General features: G+C 42.7%; 1 protein-coding gene across 1 annotated transcript in view; it reads right to left on the reverse strand.

The window, feature by feature from the left end:
- The window catches only part of LOC110527824 (forkhead box protein J3), a 91,765-nt gene that overhangs the window by 42,107 nt on the left and 25,847 nt on the right, over window positions 1-23,811 (reverse strand). Inside the window, exon 2 of the mRNA XM_021609355.2 lies at window positions 21,103-21,560. Coding sequence (XP_021465030.1) covers window positions 21,103-21,426 — 324 coding nt within the window. The 5' untranslated portion in view covers window positions 21,427-21,560. The remainder of the gene's footprint in view (window positions 1-21,102; window positions 21,561-23,811) is intronic.

Raw genomic sequence — 23,811 nt, forward strand, 5'->3', positions numbered from 1 at the left:
GGAGGTGATGATCTCAGTCGCCACATAAGCGAACAGATCTGGAAAAGCCATAAAAATACAGAACCACCCCCTTTCTTCAGTTATTAAATACACACAAATAAATCTCAGCCAATCCAAATTCATCCCTATACTGTGCTTCACTGCGTTGCTGAGTCTCAGTCCAAACCCTACCCCCAGCTACTGAGCAGCTGTAGAGACCATTCTGCTTCCTCACTGCTCTAGTGTCGTCGTAGCACTCAGCGGCTGAGCAACATGCCCCCATAACACAGACCGAGACGCACTGCTTTTCAGATAGGCCAGGAGCAGGCCAGGAGCAGTGACTCAGCAAGTATGCACCCCATCCAGAGCTCAACAGTGGATCACTGTCCAACACCATCGGTGGAGAAATAAACAGCACAGCAGCAGTGCTACTACTACTGGGGTCTCAGTCAGGCAGCAAGTCAGGTATTGACTTTAAACAGATTTCATTATCACAGTCGAGGGAGCTTCAGCGATCAATTCGTGACTAATGACGGATGGTAAAATGTGTTGCTCAGCAGGGAAAGGAAAAACCGTAAAAAAGGTTCATATTTAGGCTAAGATATGCTTGTATGGAATGGAAGCTATAGATGAACTGAACTGTGAAGTCATGGTCATGAGCTGGGAAAAGACAGTTACATAAAAACAGAGCCAAAATCAGTACATATGGGCCACAAGAGACAGCTCCAGAGCCCCGAGCCCTTTCATGTTCCTCAATGTAGTCGACTCCTCACTCAACGGGGTGTGGGGACAACAGCTCCTGCCAAATGGATGCGAGGCATGCCAGCCAGCATGTCCTCCCCACCCACTCCAAGGGGCAGAGTGTGAGCAGTGGGGAGGCGGTGGGGGGAGGAAAGGTGAGGCTGGTGGGCGGGCAGCCAGGCAGGAGCTTCCTGACACGGGAACCCGCCACACAGCAGGATCAAACCGGCTGCCGAATGATTCACTACCACTCCCACCACCAACACAGTCGGCACCGGGCCTCCACACAGCCACTTCTGCTGCATCTACAATTAACAACAATCTGGGGAGAGACGGAGTTGCTAAAAATAATCCCACACGCATCTCAAAAAACAGGGCTCTCACTTTGCACTGTCAGTGCCTTTGATACAGCATGATAAGACCGTGTTCTAAAATGGTCGTATTTTTTGGGGCCGGGGAAAATAAGCATTAGTTACTCTAAATATGTATCTCAACTGCTGAATTATTGAATATCTGCAAAGCATTTAAAATGTAACTGCTTGCTTAGCGGGGTAATGGAGAAGTAGATGGAGGTATCAGAGTCTACCGTTGAAGCAATTTTACACTTTCACATTCCACACCCTGAAACCCAAGCTTGAGGTGGGAGATAGCAGGGGCAGAGAGAAGCGCAAAACACGCTTACCTGACTGATCACATTTAAAATAGGCAACAGGAGCTGCCTGGGATTTCTGTGCTGCAGTCAGTCACTACGTTAGTGAGCAGCAACATTATCTCCAAAGTAAATAATGTCCCGGAGGAACGGCAGCTCCCCAAATCACTTCTTAAAAAACAGAAACCGCTCCAGGCTGCTATTATTAAACTTGCGCCATCCAATGGGAAGGGGAACCTTTGATCCCTTTAGGGTGCAGCGCATTTGCATTTTATAATGAGATCAAAGAGGCTAGGTCTGTCCAGGGCCCCTGCAGAAGGCAGCGCCGTACCCCATCTCTAGTCTGCAGACTGGCCCGATTTATAGCCTCCTAGACACTGGAGCCGTTTCTTAATCAACATGACACAGTAGCTGTGAGGACATGTGGACATGCAGTAGGGAGATGGTGTTTGTAGGGCAATCGGCATCCATTATTTGCCAGCTTGCCTTCACGCAGGTGTGGAAAACATGGGAAAATCAGTCTCAACAATCTCCTCAACAGTTAAAGTTCAAGAGCAAACATTTCAAACCTGGTTGAGAATTGCGCCACGTTCTCTTTGGCATCCTTCACCTGCTAGAAACGCAGCAGGGAAAGAGTTTCTGCCTGCACTGGACGACATACGGCGTGGGAAGAAAGATTTGAGACGGAGGTGGGCGGCTCCACAGTCAGCGACTATTGGATTGGGTGTACATGCGTGCGCGGGTGTGTTCCATCCGAGAGCACTAACGAGTTGGTTAAGGGGTTGGAGCGGGCCGAACAGGAGCTCCGCTGGCGTCATCTGTGGGTGCTCTAGCGTCTATACATTTAATACCTTAACACCAAGGTTTATACTGAATGTGTCACACGTCGAAGAATCCCACACTACTGCATTTCAGCGGTAGCCTATAGGCTGTGTGGTCGGAGGAGCGAACAAGTCACTGCAGGGCCGAGGTATGAGACCCAAGCAGGTCAGGTATTTCCTATTAAATTCATTAGCGGTGCGCCCATCTGCCAAGGCCCGGCCGGACACACGTTTTCAGAGGGCCTGATCAGATTAGATGGCCGGTTTGAAGCGGGATTATAAACCTGTTTTGTAAACAGATTTCAGATCTCTGCAGAGCTTTTGCATGGACTGGGTGCCCAGTAACCCTCTAGTGTCTATACATTTAATACCTTAACACTGAGGTTTATACGGAACGTGTCACTAAACAAAAAGGATCCTACACTAATGCATTTCACCGGTAGCCTATAGGAGAGAACAAGTCACTGCAGGGCCAAGATATGAGACCCAAGCAGGTCAGGTAGAACTTGGATCGCTTTAAGTTCATTAGCGGTGGCTCAGGCAGGAGCCAGCCAGTGTGAAACTAATAACCTTAGAAACTGACCCACAGCCAAAACGTCTTGAAAAAAAAAAAAAAAGAAGTCTCATCAGCATCAAGAGCTTTGGACAAGCGAAGCAGGACATCTTAACCTGGGAGAGACCAGATCACACTGATTTGCCTTTAAATCTGTAGAAAGTCATTAGGGCCACATATCCTACACTGCAATGACAGACTGGAATGGATTAGTTTGAGCAGCAAGATTGCATTGGACTAGAGGGAACAGCAGACAACACAGAAGGGTCTGTTTTAGAATACAAGAAGCACTACCTACCTACATACATACATGATTCTCCCATGTAACATGCTCGGTGATGTTGGTACAAATATATGCTATGGGATGAAGGGGGGGGTGGGGGTGGACTATAGAAAGGATGATATATCCTTAAGCAAGTATCCATGTAGTAGGCATACTGGGCCAACATAAGTCAGCACTAGCCAGTGTTTCTCAAAGTACTAGCTATTCCCCAAACATCGTTCTCGTCAGCTAGTGTGACCTACAGCACAGGCCTATAAAAAAACCCAAGAGGTCTCTTTTTATAACTCTTCTGCATCGCTTAAGAGTGCAAAAATGTATCCAAAAGTGCTTTAGAGAGCTGGAGAGTTTAAGAAAGCCTCTGTTTAATTGCCTGCTCGTGGACGCAGTGTGCTTATTCACTCCTTCAAAAACAACCACGCTCATATTTTTTGACCTTGATGAATTAGCTGTTCCTATTGACAGCACTTATTGATATTTCTTAAAAGCGTGGGCTAATGGAGTTCTATGGAGATGATTAAATGCCTGGATTAGCCCGGTCTCATCTCGGAGGCACAGCCCGCATTATCATACAGAGCAGACGCGTGCGTGCTCTGGCTCCTAAATTCTTGCAGCCCGCCAACATCTCTCCAGGGGAATAGCGGAGTGATGACTGCATCCGACCTACATTCACCCCGCCCAGACATGCTCACATCAGCCCCTCACACAAACACGAAAGGAACTAGACACACGCTATCCACATTTTCGCATGTTGCTATGTGCACAGACAATGGAAGTGAAGGATTCGACTTAGAGTCCATTTTTTTTGAAGGAGTCAATTTCTAGTCTCAAAGTCAAGTAAACAAGTGAAATTGTATATGTATTTAGTTAAAGTTCGCTAATGTTAGCTATATCTACAAGCAGTTATGTTGTGATAATTAGGTTAGTTGTGTAAGAGTTAAAACCTCTACAGGATTGGTGTTTGTCCCGCGGGTCGGTTGAGCTAACATGCGTTAATGTGATTAGCATGACGTAAGTAACAAGAACATTTCCCAGGACATAGACATGTCTTATATGGACAGAAAGCTTAAATTATTGTTAATCTAACTGTAGTTTCCAATTAACAGCAGCAATTAGAGTGAAAAAAATACCATGCCTTTGTTTGAGAGCGCACAGCAAAATATTTTATCATGGCAACTGGTTTGATACATTCGCATCTGAAGGTAAATAATGTACTTACATTCAGTAATCTTGCCGATTTGTCATCCTGAGGGTCCCAGAGATAAAATGTTGCATTGTTTTGTTTGATAAAATACATTTTTATATTCAAAACATAGGCACTGGTTCTACAGTTTGAACCCCTGCTGTGTCTGCTCCGATCTAGATGGTTCTGTGAAGGTTAGTGCCTTTTCTGTAGGGAAGCCATCATTTATGACATACCTGGGAGTGTGTAAAACATATTTTTTTATTACCATATAATTTCTATATGTTCTCTTTAGTTATGTACTTAAATGTATCAATTGACCAATTTGGCACTTTTGGCTTGATACAAGATTTTGAACAGTAATACAATGGTTCATTGGATCAGTCTTTAACTTTGTACATACAGTGGGGAGAACAAGCATTTGATAACCTGCTAAATCGGCAGTGTTTCCTACTTACAAAGCATGTAGAGGTCTGTAATTTTTATCATAGGTACACTTCAACTGTGAGAGACAGAATCTAAAACAAAAATCCAGAAAATCACATTGTATGATTAAGTGATTAATTTGCATTTTATTGCATGACATAAGTATTTGATACACCAGAAAAGCAGAACTTAATATTTGGTACAGAAACCGGTTTGAAATTACAGAGATCATATGTTTCTTGTAGTTCTTGACTAGGTTTGCACACACTGCAGCAAGGATTTTGGCCCGCTCCTCCATAGACCTTCTCCAGATCCTTCAGGTTTCAGGGCTGTCGCTGGGCAATACGGACTTTCAGCTCCCTCCAAAGATTTTCTATTGGGTTCAGGTCTGGAGACTGGCTAGGCCACTCCAGGACCTTGAGATGCTTCTTACGAAGCCACTCCTTAGTTGCTCTGGCTGTGTGTTTCAGGTCGTTGTCATGCTGGAAGACCCAGCCACAACCCATTTTCAATGGGGAAAGGAGGTTGGCCAAGATCTCGCGATACATGGCCCCATCCATCCTCCCCTCAATACGGTGCAGTCGTCCTGTCCCCTTTGCAGAAAAGCATCCCCAAAGAATGATGTTTCCACCTCCATGCTTCACGGTTGGGATGGTGTTCTTGGGGTTGGACTCATCCTTCTTCCTCCAAACACAGCGAGTGGAGTTTAGACCAAAAAGCTCTATTTTTGTCTCATCAGACCACATGACCTTCTCCCATTCCTCCTCTGGATCATCCAGATGGTCATTGGCAAACTTCAGACGGGCCTGGACATGCGCTGGCTTGAGCAGGGGGACCTTGCGTGCGCTGCAGGATTTTAATCCATGACGGCATAGTGTGTTACTAATGATTTTCTTTGAGACTGTGGTCCCAGCTCTCTTCAGGTCATTGACCAGGTCCTGTCGTGTAGTTCTGGGCTAATCCTTCACCTTCCTCATGATCATTGATGCCCCACGAGGTGAGATCTTGCATGGAGCCCCAGACCGAGGGTGATTGACCGTCATCTTGAACTTCTTCCATTTTCTAATAATTGCACCAACAGTTGTTGCCTTCTCACCAAGCTGCTTTCCTATTGTCCTGTAGCCCATCCCAGCCTTGTGTAGGTCTACAATTTTATCTCTAAAGTCCTTACACAGCTCTTTAGTCTTGGCCATTGTGGAGAGGTTGGAGTCTGTTTGTTTAAGTGTGTGGACAGGTGTCTTTTATACAGGTAACGAGTTCAAACAGGTACAGTTAATACAGGTAATGAGTGGAGAACAGGAGGGCTTCTTAAAAGAAAAACTAACAGGTCTGTGAGAGCCATAATTCTTACTGGTTGGTAGGTGATCAAATACTTATGTCAAGCAATAAAATGCAAATTAATTACTTAAAAATCATACAATGTGATATTCTGGATTTTTGTTTTAGATTCCGTCTCTCACGGTTGAAGTATACATATGATAAAAATTACTGACCTGTAAAAACCTGTAAAATCGACAGTGTATCAAATACTTGTTCTCCCCACTGTACACTGCTGGCATCTAATTGCCTAAATCACACCTAGACTCCTAAGTGATATAATGGCCTTTCAATTGCATTTCAAATATGTTTTTTTTTTTTACCAGATCTAATAATGTGTTAAATTCTCCTATATTAATTTCACATTTCCACAAACGTCAGTGTTTCCTTTCAAATTGTATCAAGAATATAAACTCAGCAAAAAAAAAAGAAAAAAATGTCCCTTTCAAGACCTTGCCTTCCAGATAACTTCACAGATCTTCATTGTAAAAAGTGTTTAAAAACTGTTACCCATGCTTGTTCAATTAAATGAACATGCACCTGTGTTCCACAGGCACCTGTGTTCCACAGGGCAATAAGACACTAACAGCATACAGACAGTAGGCAATTAAGGTCACAGTTATGAAAACTTAGGCCTCTTAGTGTCCTATCTACTGACTCTGAAAAACAACAAAAGAAAGATGCCCAGGATCCCTGCTCATCTGCACGAGCGTGCCTTAGGCATGCTGCAAGGAGGCATATAGATGTGGTCAGGGCAATAAATTGCAATGTCTGTACTGTGAGACGACTAAGACAGCGCTACAGGGAGACAGGACGGACAGCTGATCGTCCTCGCAGTTGCATAACACGTGTAACACCTGCACAGGATCGGTACATCCAAACATCACACCTGCGGGACAGGTACAGGATGGCAACAACAACTGCCCGAGTTACACCAGGAACGCACAATCCCTCCATCAGTGCTCAGACTGTCCACAATGAGCTGAGAGAGGCTGGACTGAGGGCTTGTAGGGCCTGTAAGGCAGGTCCTCACCAGACATTACCGGAAACAACGTCACCTATGGGCACAAACCCACCATTGCTGGACCAGACAGGACTGGCAAAAAGTGCTCTTCACTGATGAGTAGCAGGTTGTGTCTCACCAGGGGTGATGGTCAAACTCAGCTTGTTGGCATTGCAGGCAATCTCAATGCTGTGGTGTACAGGGAAGACATCCTCCTCCCTCATGTGGTACCCTTCCTGCAGGCTCATCATGACATGACCCTCCAGCATAACAATGCCACCAGCCATACTGCCCTTTCTGTGTGTGATTTCCTGCAAGACAGGAATGTCAGTGTTCTGCCATGGCCAGCGAAGAGCCCGGATCTCAATCCCATTGATTACGTCTGGAACCTGTTGGATCGGAGGGTGAGGGCTAGGGCCGTTCATCCCCCCCCCCCCCCCCAGAAATGTCTGGGAACTTGCAGGTGCCTTGGTGGAAGAGTGGGGTAACATCTCACAGCAATAAATGGTAAATCTGGTGCAGTGCTTGAGGAGATGCACTGCAGCACTTAATGCAGCTGGTGTCCACACGAGATTGAGAATTACTTTTGATTTTAACCTGTTAGAGCTCTAGGGGCGCTATTTCATTTTTGGATAAAAAACGTTCCCGTTTTAAGCGCGATATTTTGTCACGAAAAGATGCTCGACTATGCATATTCTTGACTGTTTTGGAAGGAAAACACTCTGAAGTTTCAGAATCTGCAAAGATTTTGTCTGTAAGTGCCCCAGAACTCATTCTACAGGCGAAACCAAGATGATGCATCACCCAGGAATTAGCAGAATTTCTGAAGCTCTGTTTTCCATTCTCTCCTTATATGGCTGTGATTGCGCAACGAATGAGCCTACACTTTCTGTCGTTCGCCCAAGGTCTTAGCAGCATTGTGACGTATTTGTAGGCATATCATTGGAAGATTGACCATAAGAGACTACATTTTCCAAGTGTCCGCCTGGTGTCCTGCGTCGAATTCGGTGCGCAATTGCCAGCTGCTTCTACTTTACCATTTGATTCAGGGGAGAAAGCATGTGTCCAAGAACGATGTATCAATGAAGAGATATGTGAAAAACACCTTGATGATTGATTCTAAACAACGTTTGCCATGTTTTCAGTCGATATTATGGAGTTAATTTGGAAAAAAGTTCGCGTTTTGAGGAATGAATTTTCGGATTTTTTTTGGTAGCCAAATGTGATGTATAAAACGGAGCTATTTCTAATACACAAGGAATCTTTTTGGAAAAACTGAGCATCTGCTATCTAACTGAGAGTATCCTCATTGAAAACGTCAGAAGTTCTTCAAAGGTAAATTATTTTATTTGAAGGCTTTTATGTTTTTGTTAATGTTGCGTGCTGGATGCTAACGCTAATGCTAACGCTAAATGCTAACGCGAAATGCTAACGCTAGCTAGCTACTTTTACACAAATGATTGTTTTCCTATGGTTGAGAAGCATATTTTGAAAATCTGAGATGACAGTGTTGTTTACAAAAGGCTAAGCTTGAGAGATGGCATATTTATTTCATTTCATTTGCGATTTTCATGAATAGTTAACGTTGTGTTATGCTAATGAGCTTGCTGATAGATTTACACAATCCTGGATACAGGGGTTTTTTCATAGCTAAACGTGACGCAGAAAACGGAGCGATTTGTCCTAAACAAATAATCTTTCAGGAAAAACTGAACATTTGCTATCTGAGAGTCTCCTCATTGAAAACATCTGAAGTTCTTCAAAGGTAAATGATTTTATTTGAATGCTTTTCTGTTTTTTTGTGTAAATGTTGCCAGCTGAATGCTAATGCTAAATGCTACGTTAGCCATCAATACTGTTACACAAATGCTTGTTTTGCAATGGTTGAGAAGCATATTTTGAAAATCTGAGATGACAGTGTTGTTAACAAAAGGCTAAGCTTGAGAGCTAGCATATTTATTTCATTTCATTTGCGATTTTCATGAATAGTTAACGTTGCGTTATGGTAATGAGCTTGAGTCTGTATTCACGATCCCGGATCCGGGATGGGGAGATCAGAAAGGTTAACCCCCTCTGTTCAGAGACACATCATTCAATTTCTGTTAGTCACGTCTGTGGAACTTATTCAGTTTATATATCCGTTGTTGAATCTTATGTTCATACAAATATTTACACATGTTAAGTTTGCTGAAAATGAACACAGTTGACAGTGAGAAGACGTTTCTTTTTTTTTGGCTGAGTTTACATAGCCTTGCTTCAGGTCCTGAGCTACAGGCAGTTAGTTGGTTATGCCATTTTGAGGCGAAAATTGAAAAAAAGGTTCCGATCCTTGAGAGGTTTTAACTTCTTATGGCTGGGGGGCAGTATTGAGTAGCTTGGATGAATAAGGTGCCCAGAGTAAACTGCCTGCTACTCAGGCCCAGAAGCTAATATATGCATATTATTAAATTTGGATAGAAAACTCTGAATTTTCTAAAACTGTTTGAATGATGTCTGAGTATAACAGAACTCATATGGCAGGCAAAAACCTGAGAAAAAAATCCAACCAGGAGGTGGGAAATCTGAGGTCTGTATGTTTTCAAGTCTTTGCCTATCCAATATACAGTGAAAAAAATTGGTCCAATTGGACTTCCTAAGGCTTCCACTAGATGTCAACAGTCTTTAGAACCTTGTTTCAGGCTTCTACTGCAAAGAGGGAGAGAATAAGAGCTGTTTGAGTCAGGTGTCTGGCAGAATGCCATGTGCTCAGTCTCGCGTGCACCCGTGAGAGTTAGCTGTGTTCCTTTTCCTTTCTAAAGAAAAAGGAATTGTCCAGTTGGAATATTATTGAAGATTTATGAAAAACATCCTAAAGATAGAAGCAGATTCAACGAACTGTAATGGAACTGTCGTCTGAAATAAGTGCCTGCCCCTTGTGAATTTGGATTTGTGAACTAAACGAGAACAAAAAGGAGGTATTTGGACATAGACTTTATCGAACAAAACTAACATTTATTGTGGAACTGGGATTCCTGGGAGTGCATTCCGATGAAGATCAAAGTTAAATGAATATTTATAATGCTATTTCTGACTTCTGTTGACTCCACAACATGGCGTGTATCTGTATGGCTTGTTTTGGTCTCAGCACTGTACTCAGATTATTGCATGGTGTGCTTTTTCCGTAAAGCTTTTTTGAAATCTGACACAGCGGTTGCATTAAGAAGAAGTATATCTTTAATTCCATGTATAACACTTGTATTTTCATCAACATTTATGAAGAGTATTTCTATAAATTGATGTGGCTCTCTGCAAAATCACCAGATGTTTTGGAAGCAAAACAATACTGAACATAACACGCCAATGTAAACTGAGATTTTTGGATATAAATATGAACCTTATCGAACAAAATATGTATTGAGTAACATCAAGTCCTATGAGAGTCATCTGATGAAGATCAAAATGTTAGTGATGAATTTCTCCATTTCTGCTTTTTGTGACTCCTCTGTTTGGCTGGGAAAATGGCAGGGTTTTTCTGTGACTAGGTGCTGACCTAACAATCGTTTGGTGTCCTTTCGCTTTAAAGCCTTTTTCAAATCAGACACTGTGGGATTAACAACAAGTTTGTCTTTAAAACGGTGTATAATACTTGTATGTTTGAGGAATTTTAATTGTGATATTTCAGTTTGAATTTGGCACCCTGCACTTTCACTGGCAGTTGTCAAATTGATCCCGTTAACGGGATTTCAGCCGTAAGAAGTTTAAGGGCCATCAAGCCAATAACTATAAAAACAACGATAAAACTATAGGCTACAGGACTAGAAAATGTTGGTGAGTATCCACAAGAAAGTTCATCGTTCTACAGTCCTGCACCGGTCGACTGAGCAACACATCCTATTACATGTTGCCGATTAAAAAGGTGGCAACAAGACCATTCATGGCACTTAACACACTGATTCAGACCATTCAGTGCGTGTTGGTCAGTGACAACTGAAAATAATACTTTAATGTACATGTAGGCCTAAGGAAAAATAATATATATAGTAACTTCTATTTAAAAATAATATTTTTTATTTTATGTCGCAATTCAACCAAAAACCGCTATTTAGGCTGGGCTAGGGATTTCCATTTTTCTAACAGTTGTCAATTCCTCTGGGTCTTTCACTGTGCTCATCTAGGCTACGTAACAGTGTTATCATAAATGGCCAAAAGTGATCACACCAATGCACTTTGTCCTCAACTTTCCCCTACATGCATTTTATATGCTGTAGGCCTGTTTTACATTCAGCAAATTAGTAAAAGTAAGCCTGCTTCTTTCCCCAAAATAGGCCATTAGGCTTGAAATATCAAAAAAGTATTTAAAAAAATAAAAATAAAAAAATCCCATAGCTTTGGTAGCCTATAGCTTTCATGGGATTTCACGAAGAGAGGACTGGCCTATTATCGGAGAGGCTTGCATAGCCTAGAGCCTGTTGAGCACAGGAACAGCTCTAACAGAGGCTTGTGATGTGTAGCTGAGGTAAGAAACTAAATATTAGTTACCTATATTAGGCCATTCATTAGCTTTTGGTCACTTTTGTTTGAACACTTTTGAATTTAATAATATGCATATATTAGCTTCTGGGCTACTCAGGCCCAGATGCTAATATATGCATATTATTAAATTTGGATAGAAAACTCTGAATTTTCTAAAACTGTTTGAATGATGTCTGAGTATAACAGAACTCATATGGCAGGCAAAAACCTGAGAAAAAAATCCAACCAGGAGGTGGGAAATCTGAGGTCTGTATGTTTTCAAGTCTTTGCCTATCCAATATACAGTGAAAAAAATTGGTCCAATTGGACTTCCTAAGGCTTCCACTAGATGTCAACAGTCTTTAGAACCTTGTTTCAGGCTTCTACTGCAAAGAGGGAGAGAATAAGAGCTGTTTGAGTCAGGTGTCTGGCAGAATGCCATGTGCTCAGTCTCGCGTGCACCCGTGAGAGTTAGCTGTGTTCCTTTTCCTTTCTAAAGAAAAAGGAATTGTCCAGTTGGAATATTATTGAAGATTTATGAAAAACATCCTAAAGATAGAAGCAGATTCAACGAACTGTAATGGAACTGTCGTCTGAAATAAGTGCCTGCCCCTTGTGAATTTGGATTTGTGAACTAAACGAGAACAAAAAGGAGGTATTTGGACATAGACTTTATCGAACAAAACTAACATTTATTGTGGAACTGGGATTCCTGGGAGTGCATTCCGATGAAGATCAAAGTTAAATGAATATTTATAATGCTATTTCTGACTTCTGTTGACTCCACAACATGGCGTGTATCTGTATGGCTTGTTTTGGTCTCAGCACTGTACTCAGATTATTGCATGGTGTGCTTTTTCCGTAAAGCTTTTTTGAAATCTGACACAGCGGTTGCATTAAGAAGAAGTATATCTTTAATTCCATGTATAACACTTGTATTTTCATCAACATTTATGAAGAGTATTTCTATAAATTGATGTGGCTCTCTGCAAAATCACCAGATGTTTTGGAAGCAAAACAATACTGAACATAACACGCCAATGTAAACTGAGATTTTTGGATATAAATATGAACCTTATCGAACAAAATATGTATTGAGTAACATCAAGTCCTATGAGAGTCATCTGATGAAGATCAAAATGTTAGTGATGAATTTCTCCATTTCTGCTTTTTGTGACTCCTCTGTTTGGCTGGGAAAATGGCAGGGTTTTTCTGTGACTAGGTGCTGACCTAACAATCGTTTGGTGTCCTTTCGCTTTAAAGCCTTTTTCAAATCAGACACTGTGGGATTAACAACAAGTTTGTCTTTAAAACGGTGTATAATACTTGTATGTTTGAGGAATTTTAATTGTGATATTTCAGTTTGAATTTGGCACCCTGCACTTTCACTGGCAGTTGTCAAATTGATCCCGTTAACGGGATTTCAGCCGTAAGAAGTTTAAGGGCCATCAAGCCAATAACTATAAAAACAACGATAAAACTATAGGCTACAGGACTAGAAAATGTTGGTGAGTATCCACAAGAAAGTTCATCGTTCTACAGTCCTGCACCGGTCGACTGAGCAACACATCCTATTACATGTTGCCGATTAAAAAGGTGGCAACAAGACCATTCATGGCACTTAACACACTGATTCAGACCATTCAGTGCGTGTTGGTCAGTGACAACTGAAAATAATACTTTAATGTACATGTAGGCCTAAGGAAAAATAATATATATAGTAACTTCTATTTAAAAATAATATTTTTTATTTTATGTCGCAATTCAACCAAAAACCGCTATTTAGGCTGGGCTAGGGATTTCCATTTTTCTAACAGTTGTCAATTCCTCTGGGTCTTTCACTGTGCTCATCTAGGCTACGTAACAGTGTTATCATAAATGGCCAAAAGTGATCACACCAATGCACTTTGTCCTCAACTTTCCCCTACATGCATTTTATATGCTGTAGGCCTGTTTTACATTCAGCAAATTAGTAAAAGTAAGCCTGCTTCTTTCCCCAAAATAGGCCATTAGGCTTGAAATATCAAAAAAGTATTTAAAAAAATAAAAATAAAAAAATCCCATAGCTTTGGTAGCCTATAGCTTTCATGGGATTTCACGAAGAGAGGACTGGCCTATTATCGGAGAGGCTTGCATAGCCTAGAGCCTGTTGAGCACAGGAACAGCTCTAACAGAGGCTTGTGATGTGTAGCTGAGGTAAGAAACTAAATATTAGTTACCTATATTAGGCCATTCATTAGCTTTTGGTCACTTTTGTTTGAACACTTTTGAATTTAATAATATGCATATATTAGCTTCTGGGCTACTCAGGCCCAGATGCTAATATATGCATATTATTAAATTTGGATAGAAAACTCTGAATTTTCTAAAACTGTTTGAATGATGTCTGAGTATAACAGAACTCATATGGCAGGCAAAAACCTGAGAAAAAAATCCAACCAGGAGGTGGGAAATCTGAGGTCTGTATGTTTTCAAGTCTTTGCCTATCCAATATACAGTGAAAAAAATTGGTCCAATTGGACTTCCTAAGGCTTCCACTAGATGTCAACAGTCTTTAGAACCTTGTTTCAGGCTTCTACTGCAAAGAGGGAGAGAATAAGAGCTGTTTGAGTCAGGTGTCTGGCAGAATGCCATGTGCTCAGTCTCGCGTGCACCCGTGAGAGTTAGCTGTGTTCCTTTTCCTTTCTAAAGAAAAAGGAATTGTCCAGTTGGAATATTATTGAAGATTTATGAAAAACATCCTAAAGATAGAAGCAGATTCAACGAACTGTAATGGAACTGTCGTCTGAAATAAGTGCCTGCCCCTTGTGAATTTGGATTTGTGAACTAAACGAGAACAAAAAGGAGGTATTTGGACATAGACTTTATCGAACAAAACTAACATTTATTGTGGAACTGGGATTCCTGGGAGTGCATTCCGATGAAGATCAAAGTTAAATGAATATTTATAATGCTATTTCTGACTTCTGTTGACTCCACAACATGGCGTGTATCTGTATGGCTTGTTTTGGTCTCAGCACTGTACTCAGATTATTGCATGGTGTGCTTTTTCCGTAAAGCTTTTTTGAAATCTGACACAGCGGTTGCATTAAGAAGAAGTATATCTTTAATTCCATGTATAACACTTGTATTTTCATCAACATTTATGAAGAGTATTTCTATAAATTGATGTGGCTCTCTGCAAAATCACCAGATGTTTTGGAAGCAAAACAATACTGAACATAACACGCCAATGTAAACTGAGATTTTTGGATATAAATATGAACCTTATCGAACAAAATATGTATTGAGTAACATCAAGTCCTATGAGAGTCATCTGATGAAGATCAAAATGTTAGTGATGAATTTCTCCATTTCTGCTTTTTGTGACTCCTCTGTTTGGCTGGGAAAATGGCAGGGTTTTTCTGTGACTAGGTGCTGACCTAACAATCGTTTGGTGTCCTTTCGCTTTAAAGCCTTTTTCAAATCAGACACTGTGGGATTAACAACAAGTTTGTCTTTAAAACGGTGTATAATACTTGTATGTTTGAGGAATTTTAATTGTGATATTTCAGTTTGAATTTGGCACCCTGCACTTTCACTGGCAGTTGTCAAATTGATCCCGTTAACGGGATTTCAGCCGTAAGAAGTTTAAGGGCCATCAAGCCAATAACTATAAAAACAACGATAAAACTATAGGCTACAGGACTAGAAAATGTTGGTGAGTATCCACAAGAAAGTTCATCGTTCTACAGTCCTGCACCGGTCGACTGAGCAACACATCCTATTACATGTTGCCGATTAAAAAGGTGGCAACAAGACCATTCATGGCACTTAACACACTGATTCAGACCATTCAGTGCGTGTTGGTCAGTGACAACTGAAAATAATACTTTAATGTACATGTAGGCCTAAGGAAAAATAATATATATAGTAACTTCTATTTAAAAATAATATTTTTTATTTTATGTCGCAATTCAACCAAAAACCGCTATTTAGGCTGGGCTAGGGATTTCCATTTTTCTAACAGTTGTCAATTCCTCTGGGTCTTTCACTGTGCTCATCTAGGCTACGTAACAGTGTTATCATAAATGGCCAAAAGTGATCACACCAATGCACTTTGTCCTCAACTTTCCCCTACATGCATTTTATATGCTGTAGGCCTGTTTTACATTCAGCAAATTAGTAAAAGTAAGCCTGCTTCTTTCCCCAAAATAGGCCATTAGGCTTGAAATATCAAAAAAGTATTTAAAAAAATAAAAATAAAAAAATCCCATAGCTTTGGTAGCCTATAGCTTTCATGGGATTTCACGAAGAGAGGACTGGCCTATTATCGGAGAGGCTTGCATAGCCTAGAGCCTGTTGAGCACAGGAACAGCTCTAACAGAGGCTTGTGATGTGTAGCTGAGGTAAGAAACTAAATATTAGTTACCTATATTAGGCCATTCATTAGCTTTTGGTCACTTTTGAATGCTGGCGGTGCTTTCACTCTAGTGGTAGCATGAGAGCATGAGTCTACAACCCACACAAGTGGCTCAGGTAGTGCAGCTCATCCAGGATGACACATCAATGCGAGCTGTGGCAAGAAGGTTTGCTGTGTCTGTCGGCGTAGTGTCCAGAGCATGGAGGCGCTACCAGGAGACAGGCCAGTACATCAGGAGACGTGGAGGAGGCCGTAGGAGGGCAACAACCCAGCAGCAGGACCGCTACCGCCGCCTTTGTGCAAGGAGTAGCACTGCGAGAGCCCTGCAAAATGACCTCCAGCAGGCCACAAATGTGCATGTGTCTGCTCAAACGGTCAAAAACAGACTCCACGAGGGTGGCATGAGGGCCCGACGTCCACAGGTGGGGGTTGTGCTTACAGCCCAACACCGTTTGGCATTTGCCAGAGAACACCAAGATTGGCAAATTCGCCGCTGGGGCCCTGTGCTCTTCACAGATGAAAGCAGGTTCACACTGAGCACGTGACAGTCTGGAGACACCGTGGAGAACGTTCTGCTGCCTGCAACATCCTCCAGCATGACCGGTGGGTCAGTCATGGTGTGGGGTGGCATTTCTTTGGGGGGGGCCGCACAGCCCTCCATGTGCTCGCCAGAGGTAGCCTGACTGCCATTAGGTACAGAGATGAGATCCTCAGACCCCTTGTGAGACCATATGCTGGTGCGGTTGGCCCTGGGTTCCTCCTAATGCAAGACAATGCTAGACCTCATGTGGCTGGAGTGTGTCAGCAGTTCCTACAAGAGGAAGGCATTGATGCTATGGACTGGCCTGCCCGTTCCCCAGACCTGAATCCAATTGAGCACATCTGGGACATCATGTCTCGCTCCATCCACCAACGCCACGTTGCACCACAGACTGTCCAGGAGCTGGCGGATGCTTTAGTCCAGGTCTGGGAGGAGATCCCTCAGGAGACCATCCGCCACCTCATCAGGAGCATGCCCAGGCGTTGTAGGGAGGTCATACAGGCACGTGGAGGCCACACACACACACTACTGATTCTCATTTTGACTTGTTTTAAGGACATTACATCAAAGTTGGATCAGCCTGTAGTGTGGTTTTCCACTTTAATTTTGAGTGTGACTCCAAATCCAGACCTCCATGGGTTGATAAATTTGATTTCCATTGATAATGTGTGTGATTTTGTTGTCAGCACATTCAACTACGTAAAGAAAAAAGTATTTAATAAGAATATTTCATTCATTCAGATCTAGGCTGTGTTATTTTAGTGTTCCCTTTATTTTTTTGAGCAGTGTATATTAGGGCAATATTTACCCGTCAAAGTGCAAGGGGGGAAAAAAATAAAATTGAGATCTGTGGTCCCTGGGAACGCAAAGTTCCACTAGTGATTATGCATGTTTTTAGACAACAACTGCTATACCTGGGCTACAACAGGGCGACGAGGAATTTATTATGGTCATCTAGTGAATACACAATTATTGTCCATAGGTTGTAAACTGCAGTGACGTAGCAACCATTTGGATGAGTTTGGGTATATTCTTGACAGTTTCGAAGGACAAGGTACCATAGCAGGCCACTCATACGGTGTATTTTATCAGTGTTAAGATAATAATTGCCTAAAGTAGGCGTACGAACTTCCCCTTTCCATCTCCCTGCCCGTTCTTAATGCTGTAGCCTATTTTACATTCAGTAATCAAGCGCAAATCTCTCCTCCAATAGGCTATTAGGCAAAAAACTACATTTGAAATAAGTGTCCAACAAGCTTTTGTAGTCTGACTTTTCCTGGGACTCCAGGAATAACCATGGCAGCGGCGAGGCCAGGTGCATAATTGTGCAACAGAACAAAGACAGGCTGGAGATGTAATCTACAGCCTAGGTAGAAGTGTAGGCATATTAGACCAGAATTCATATAAGCTCAATGTTAGGCCTAATACCGCAGTGAATATATCAAGTCAATTTACACAGCGAAATAAAACATTTATTAGATAACGAAATCATAGGTAGCTACATTATGTGCCTCCAGAGGCTGCGCTGAGTGCGCTCCCTACCAGTCCAGGGGTACACAGCTGGAAAAGCTACCATACGTTACAATACAATGTAATGAAGAATGTTATTGTTTTCTAGTCAGTATAAAACTCTAGGCTGGAAACTGCAGTGAATAGCCTATGCAATTTGAATAACTGCTCAGATGCCTGGTGTTTTGAACACATCCCGGTATTCATTTCAAAAGAACTGCATCTAGACTGACTGATTGGGCAACCAATAATATCAGTTACAGGTTTTTTTCCCCCCCTTAGCAGTTTAGGTTCAGGCACATAAGGCCCAGAAATATGTGGTATTTTGTCAGGATGTTTCAGTTAACAGAAATGTGCTAATGTAGGAATTTCTAGTGACGCGCATACGAATTATGATAATGCATTAGCACGGAGGACGTCGTATCCATAGTCTCCACGTTTGGTTTCCGTGTTTTAAAAGCGTTCGAAAAGAAGTTATATTAGGTGTATACAGATCATATTCTCAGGACTATCAGCGGGCTAATTGAATTAAACGCTGTTGCTCCTGTGATTACCATGTTTCACCATCATCTAAAAAGACTTTGTCTTTGAAAATGTAAATTATGAATGAATAGACCGCAAAACATGCGTAGTGATACCACATTTTTCACATCACAGCCGCAATAGTCAACCTAAATACATTTCACCACCATACAGTAGTTATTTTTACCCATGTTCAAACTGTGTAGGCTAACAATGTGTTTTGTTTGTCATTTAGCAGATGCTCTTATCCAGAGCAATTTACAGGAGCAATTAGGATTAAGTGCTTTTCTCAAGGGCACAGACAGATTTAACCTAGTCAGCTCGGGATTCAAACCAGCAACCTTTTGGTTACTGGCCCGATCTCTTAACTGCAAGGTTACCACCCAGCCCACAATCCACCACTCCTTAGTAACCTCTGCAATTTCGACAGTAAGCATGTCAGTCTCTCTTAGCTCAAAGTAGAGGAGAGATTGACTCTGTGTTAATTTCATCGCCAATAACTAACTAAAACTGACAATAATGAGATGCCCCGAAAAAGAACCCCAATAACTTTTACAAATTTTAGTTGACAAAAGTGTGACGAGAATTCCACATGAGCCTACTGGACATTTAATTTGACAAGAAACTCCATTTCATCCGTTTTGTCAAATCCTAAACATGCACAATATTTAATGCAATGCATCGGCATCTTTCAGTCGTGTGGTCTGATCGAGCGGATCTGCCCGGCTCTCCCTCACAGCTCCCAGGTGGTCACTTCAATCTTTTAAACTGATGCGAATCCAGGACACTTGACTTGCAACTAACCTCAACTAGAAACAATGTTTACGCTCTCTCGTACTTTCATGTAGGCTATTTTTGCTTTGATCACATCAGAAGCTCTATTTTCCCATGTGTGCTGCTTTTCACTCATCGGTGTTGCGGCTGCCACGCCGCAGTCCGCAAATGAGAGTTGTGGTTGCTTTTTTCCTATGGGAAGAACAAAATGCTATTTGTTGAATATGAGGAGTACAGTAATACGTCTGGCATTTTTGGAAAGATCCCATTTTCCCACTTTCAAAGGAAACCACTGTTATTTACCCCCTTGTTATTTACCTCCCTTGACTGTTATGATGGTGTGTGTGTGTGTGTGTGTGGGGGGGGTAGTAGGGTTAGTTGAAAATGGCTATCTGAATATGAACATAATGGAAGATGGGGGTAGCCTAAATATTCATTATTTCACCTAGACAAATCTATACGGAACAATGTTTTTTTACACAACAATTTCAAAGACTTTACTGAGTTACAGTTCATAACGGGAAATCAGTCAATTGAAATAAATTCATTAGGCCCTAATCTATGGATCTCTCATGACTGGGAGTACAGAGGAGTCTTGGTCACAGATGCATTAAAATAGGTAGTGGTGTGGATCAGAAAGACAGTATCTGGTGTTTGCCTCGTGCAGCACGACATCTCCTTCACATAGAGTTGATCACGTTGACTGTGGCCTGTGGAATCTTGTCCCACTCCTCTTCAATGGCTGTGCGAAGTAGCTGGATATTTGGTGGGAACTGGAACACATTGTCGATCCAGAGCATCCCATATATATATTTCCTGATCTCCTAGATACAGGGGAAACACCTCAACCTTGTTTCTTATGATACATTGTTTGCCATTTATGGGCTATACTAGTAAATGCCAAATTCAATATTTTATCAAATAATTGTTATAATTTTTTATATATAAAGGGGCCCTAAAATTCATAATCAAAAAGCTAAATGATCCATAGTATGACCAGCTTAAAACAACTCCATTCGTCACCTTAGAACCCCCCCCCCCCCACCCCCCACGATCATATTAATCTCAAATGACTCAGGCAAATAGCAAATTACCTTTTAAATAAAATAAACCTAGTTATGACAAAAATGTAGTAAAAGTATTTGTCTAATATATTTGTTTTTTTTGCGCCGGACCAGAGGAAGACTAGCTGTCGCCACTGGCGTCAGCTAATGGGGATCCCACTAAAATCTCAATCTAAAATCTAAGACATTGCATATCAACATGGTTGAAATGAAGCCAAATCAACCCATTTAATGCTGGATACTTTCTTATCCCCTCCCCACATAGACGCACACAGGAAATGGGCTGCATACATCATGTCTGACTGCAATAAACCAGTGCCGCACATCCTACTTCCTATAAATGTCTACTGATTGGAAAACTCATTCTTGTATCACTTTCCATCTGGGCTCTTTAAAAGGCAATCAGCATAGCTTCATCTGTGTTGATCATGTGCTCCTTGAGATGATGACACAGCACTGGCGCTCTCCTACACAACGGCCTTCTCCCTATCAAGGCATCTGCAATGAATAATACCACCCATGAATGAGTTATTTAGTCTTTGTTTGCTCAGATCGGGACATCTCTGAATATTAATCCAGAATTTTACACTTCACAGTTCTCGCAGGGCTGCTCCTATTTTTATTTAATTTTTTTATTCAAAAGATGTACAGTTCGCTTTGAGCTTTACGGGAAATTACAGTGTGGTGCTTGTTATTAATGACATTGAGCTTTCACGTCCAACTCGATGTCTACAAAACTAACTCGATAGCATTCCAAAACCACACACAGACACCGGGTGATGTCATCAGCTGGGAATTGACATCCTTTCTACTCCAGCTCGTCTGTCTGTCCTCTTACAGTACGTACCTTCCAGCCGCTGCCTGCCTCCCGGTAGTAAGGGAAGTTGTCACAGATCCACTGGTAGATCTCGCTCAGAGTCATCTTCTTCTTTGGCGAGCTGTTGATGGCGAAGGTGATGAGGCTGGCGTAGCTGTAGGGCGGCTTGCCATCTTTGTGTTGCTGGACCTCCTCCTGGTCCAGCGTGGTGTTGGGGTCCAGCATGGCGTTCTTCTTGCCCATGCCCTGCCCCCCGTGGCCCCCCTGGGCATCCGCCTTCTGGATGGCAGCCCGCATGGTCAGCTGAGGCAGCCAATCCATGGAGGTCAGACTACTCTCCAGCTCCGACGTCATAGCGACGGCAGGCTGGGCTAGGCTGGGGGGGGGGCGGGGGGGTGTTGATGGGTGGAAAGCAGGCCAGGTGAGGTGAGTGGAGGCTGAGGGCAAGGCTCCCCCAGCTCAGCTGTCTAGCGGTCTCTGAGTGAGGCCTAGAAGATAAGACAGGCAGGGTTCAGTCCAACTACACACATTTTGAAATTACACTTTAACAATGAGGTTGGTGAGCATAAAAAAAAGACCATGTCTGGCAACTAGCTAGATATACTGCATTAAATTAGTATCATATTCCCTGTAGTAAAAAGGTAAATGTCTGATTGGTTTTAGGTACTTTCAAAACATATGGATGCTTCCCGTTTTACAGGATACTAGAAAAACAGGTAGGTTTGATTGACTCAGCCTAGCCTTAAATCCACATACTGGTAGTCAACGCTGTGCCACATATTTTGTTACAGAGATGGTTCACAATACCACACAAGGCTGTCTGACACACACTCCATAATCCCAATACCAGGCCAGCACACAGGAACTCAAGTCCAGGAGCCAGCAGCATCCCACTGGCTTGCTTCTGAAGCTAAGCAGGGTTAGTCCCTGGATGGGAGACCAGATGCTGCTGGAAGTAGAGGTGGAGGGCCAGGAGGAGGCACCCTTTGTAATTAAAAAAAAAAAAATTACAATGCCCCAGGGCAGTGATTGGGGACATTGCCCCTGTGTAGGGTGCCGTCTTTCGGATGGGGCGTTAAACATCGGCCCTGACTCTCGGTGGTCGCTAAAGACTCAATGGCACTTATCGTAAGAGTAGGGGTGTTAACCCCAGTGTCCTGGCTAAATTCCCAATCTGGCCTTCATACCATCATGGTCACCTTATGATCCCTAGTTTAAGATTGGCTCATTCATCCCTCTCCTCTGTAACTATTCCCCAGGCCGTTGCTGTAAATGAGAATGTGTTCAGTCAACTTACCTGTTAAAATAAAAAGATATCCCACCACCCCTGCAAGTTAGCACATTCACGCTCCCTGCTGCCCATAGAGCTGACGCGGAGTTAAATACTAGAGGGAGAATTGTTTTCACAACTGCCAGCCAAATGGGGGAATGGCTCAGGAGGAATTCTGACTGCAGGCTAGTAAACCCTCCTCCCCCAGGCGGAGCCTCTGCCGTAAACAACCAGCCCTGTGTCATCATGCCAACCGTCCTAGCCTATGCTCGGCCCTTTGTATCCGCCTTGATTTGCACACAAACAGCCCCTCTTGCTGGGCTCGATGCCCTCTCTGGCTTAAAATAGCAGCAGAAGAGAGGGGCCTAAAGTTACAGGCATAGCTAGGTGAAGGCAGGCAGCCATGCAAAACAAGCCCCTGTAAAGCACTGCACTATGGTGGGGGAGAAAGCCCCGCAGGAGAAAGAGAGGAATCTCCACTGTGTGTGTGTGTGTGTTGCTCACACGCCCACCCTGCTGTAATAAATACCTCCCAGAACTCGGAGGGTTTGAGGAGCAGCAGGAATGCCCTTCACAGAGACAAGGCTATACGCTGCAGCAAGTCACTGACTAGAGCCTCAGCCTAGTGGTAACTAAGACCCTGATCTGTGAGAGGAGACGTAGTAGCAGCACTTATGCAAGCTCACTGCTGCTTTATTACCTGAAACGACCAAATGCCACAGTGGCTCTGGAGGCACCCGTTTTAATTGAAATGAAAAAGGTGAGTCACGTCCTGCTAATGAGTCATTTTCCACTTTAAAAGAGATAGCAGGGTAACCAACCCTCTCCGAGATCAAATTAAAACACACTATTCTCATTATTTTTATGTACCATTGAAAATACGAATCTCTAATTGTTCTACCACCAATTACATTGTAACACAAGCCACAATACCCTGAAATACAACTAGCAGACTTTCCCCTGCATCTCTCACTCAGTGTGTCTGTAGCTGGCTCTAACCTGTGGCTCAGCAGCAGTGATCCGCTGCATCCTTACAATAGGATGATGAAGCAGGGCTAGGATGCAGCCAGACCCCGTTAGCTTGCCATGAGGCCAGCAAGCTGACAGACGGCAGGTTGATGAGTGGCTCCACCCGCAACACTTAGACGAACGCCATTTGACCCTATGCTAATGATCCAGATGTTTCAGAATCTGCAAGGCCGATCGTCTTACATTGGCGAACCCTGGCTGGGGCAGGAATGATGAAGAGCGGCAGCAGCGCCTCTGCCTTCATCAGGCCAAAGCTCTGTGAGAGGCAGCCAAGGCCAGGACCATCCAGAGGCCAGAGAGTTCAGGCTCCGACACTTAGGAGACCCAGGGAGGAGATTACCACTCCACACATGGAACCGCTTTGATCCAGCTGAGTCTGTCACTGTCGCTTTCACAAACCAGGGTTTTTCCTCAACTGTAATTTGTTTTGAGTGTGGTGC

The sequence above is a fragment of the Oncorhynchus mykiss genome, chromosome 7 (genome assembly GCF_013265735.2).
Source record: "Oncorhynchus mykiss isolate Arlee chromosome 7, USDA_OmykA_1.1, whole genome shotgun sequence".
In the NCBI taxonomy this organism is placed as follows: domain Eukaryota; kingdom Metazoa; phylum Chordata; class Actinopteri; order Salmoniformes; family Salmonidae; genus Oncorhynchus; species Oncorhynchus mykiss.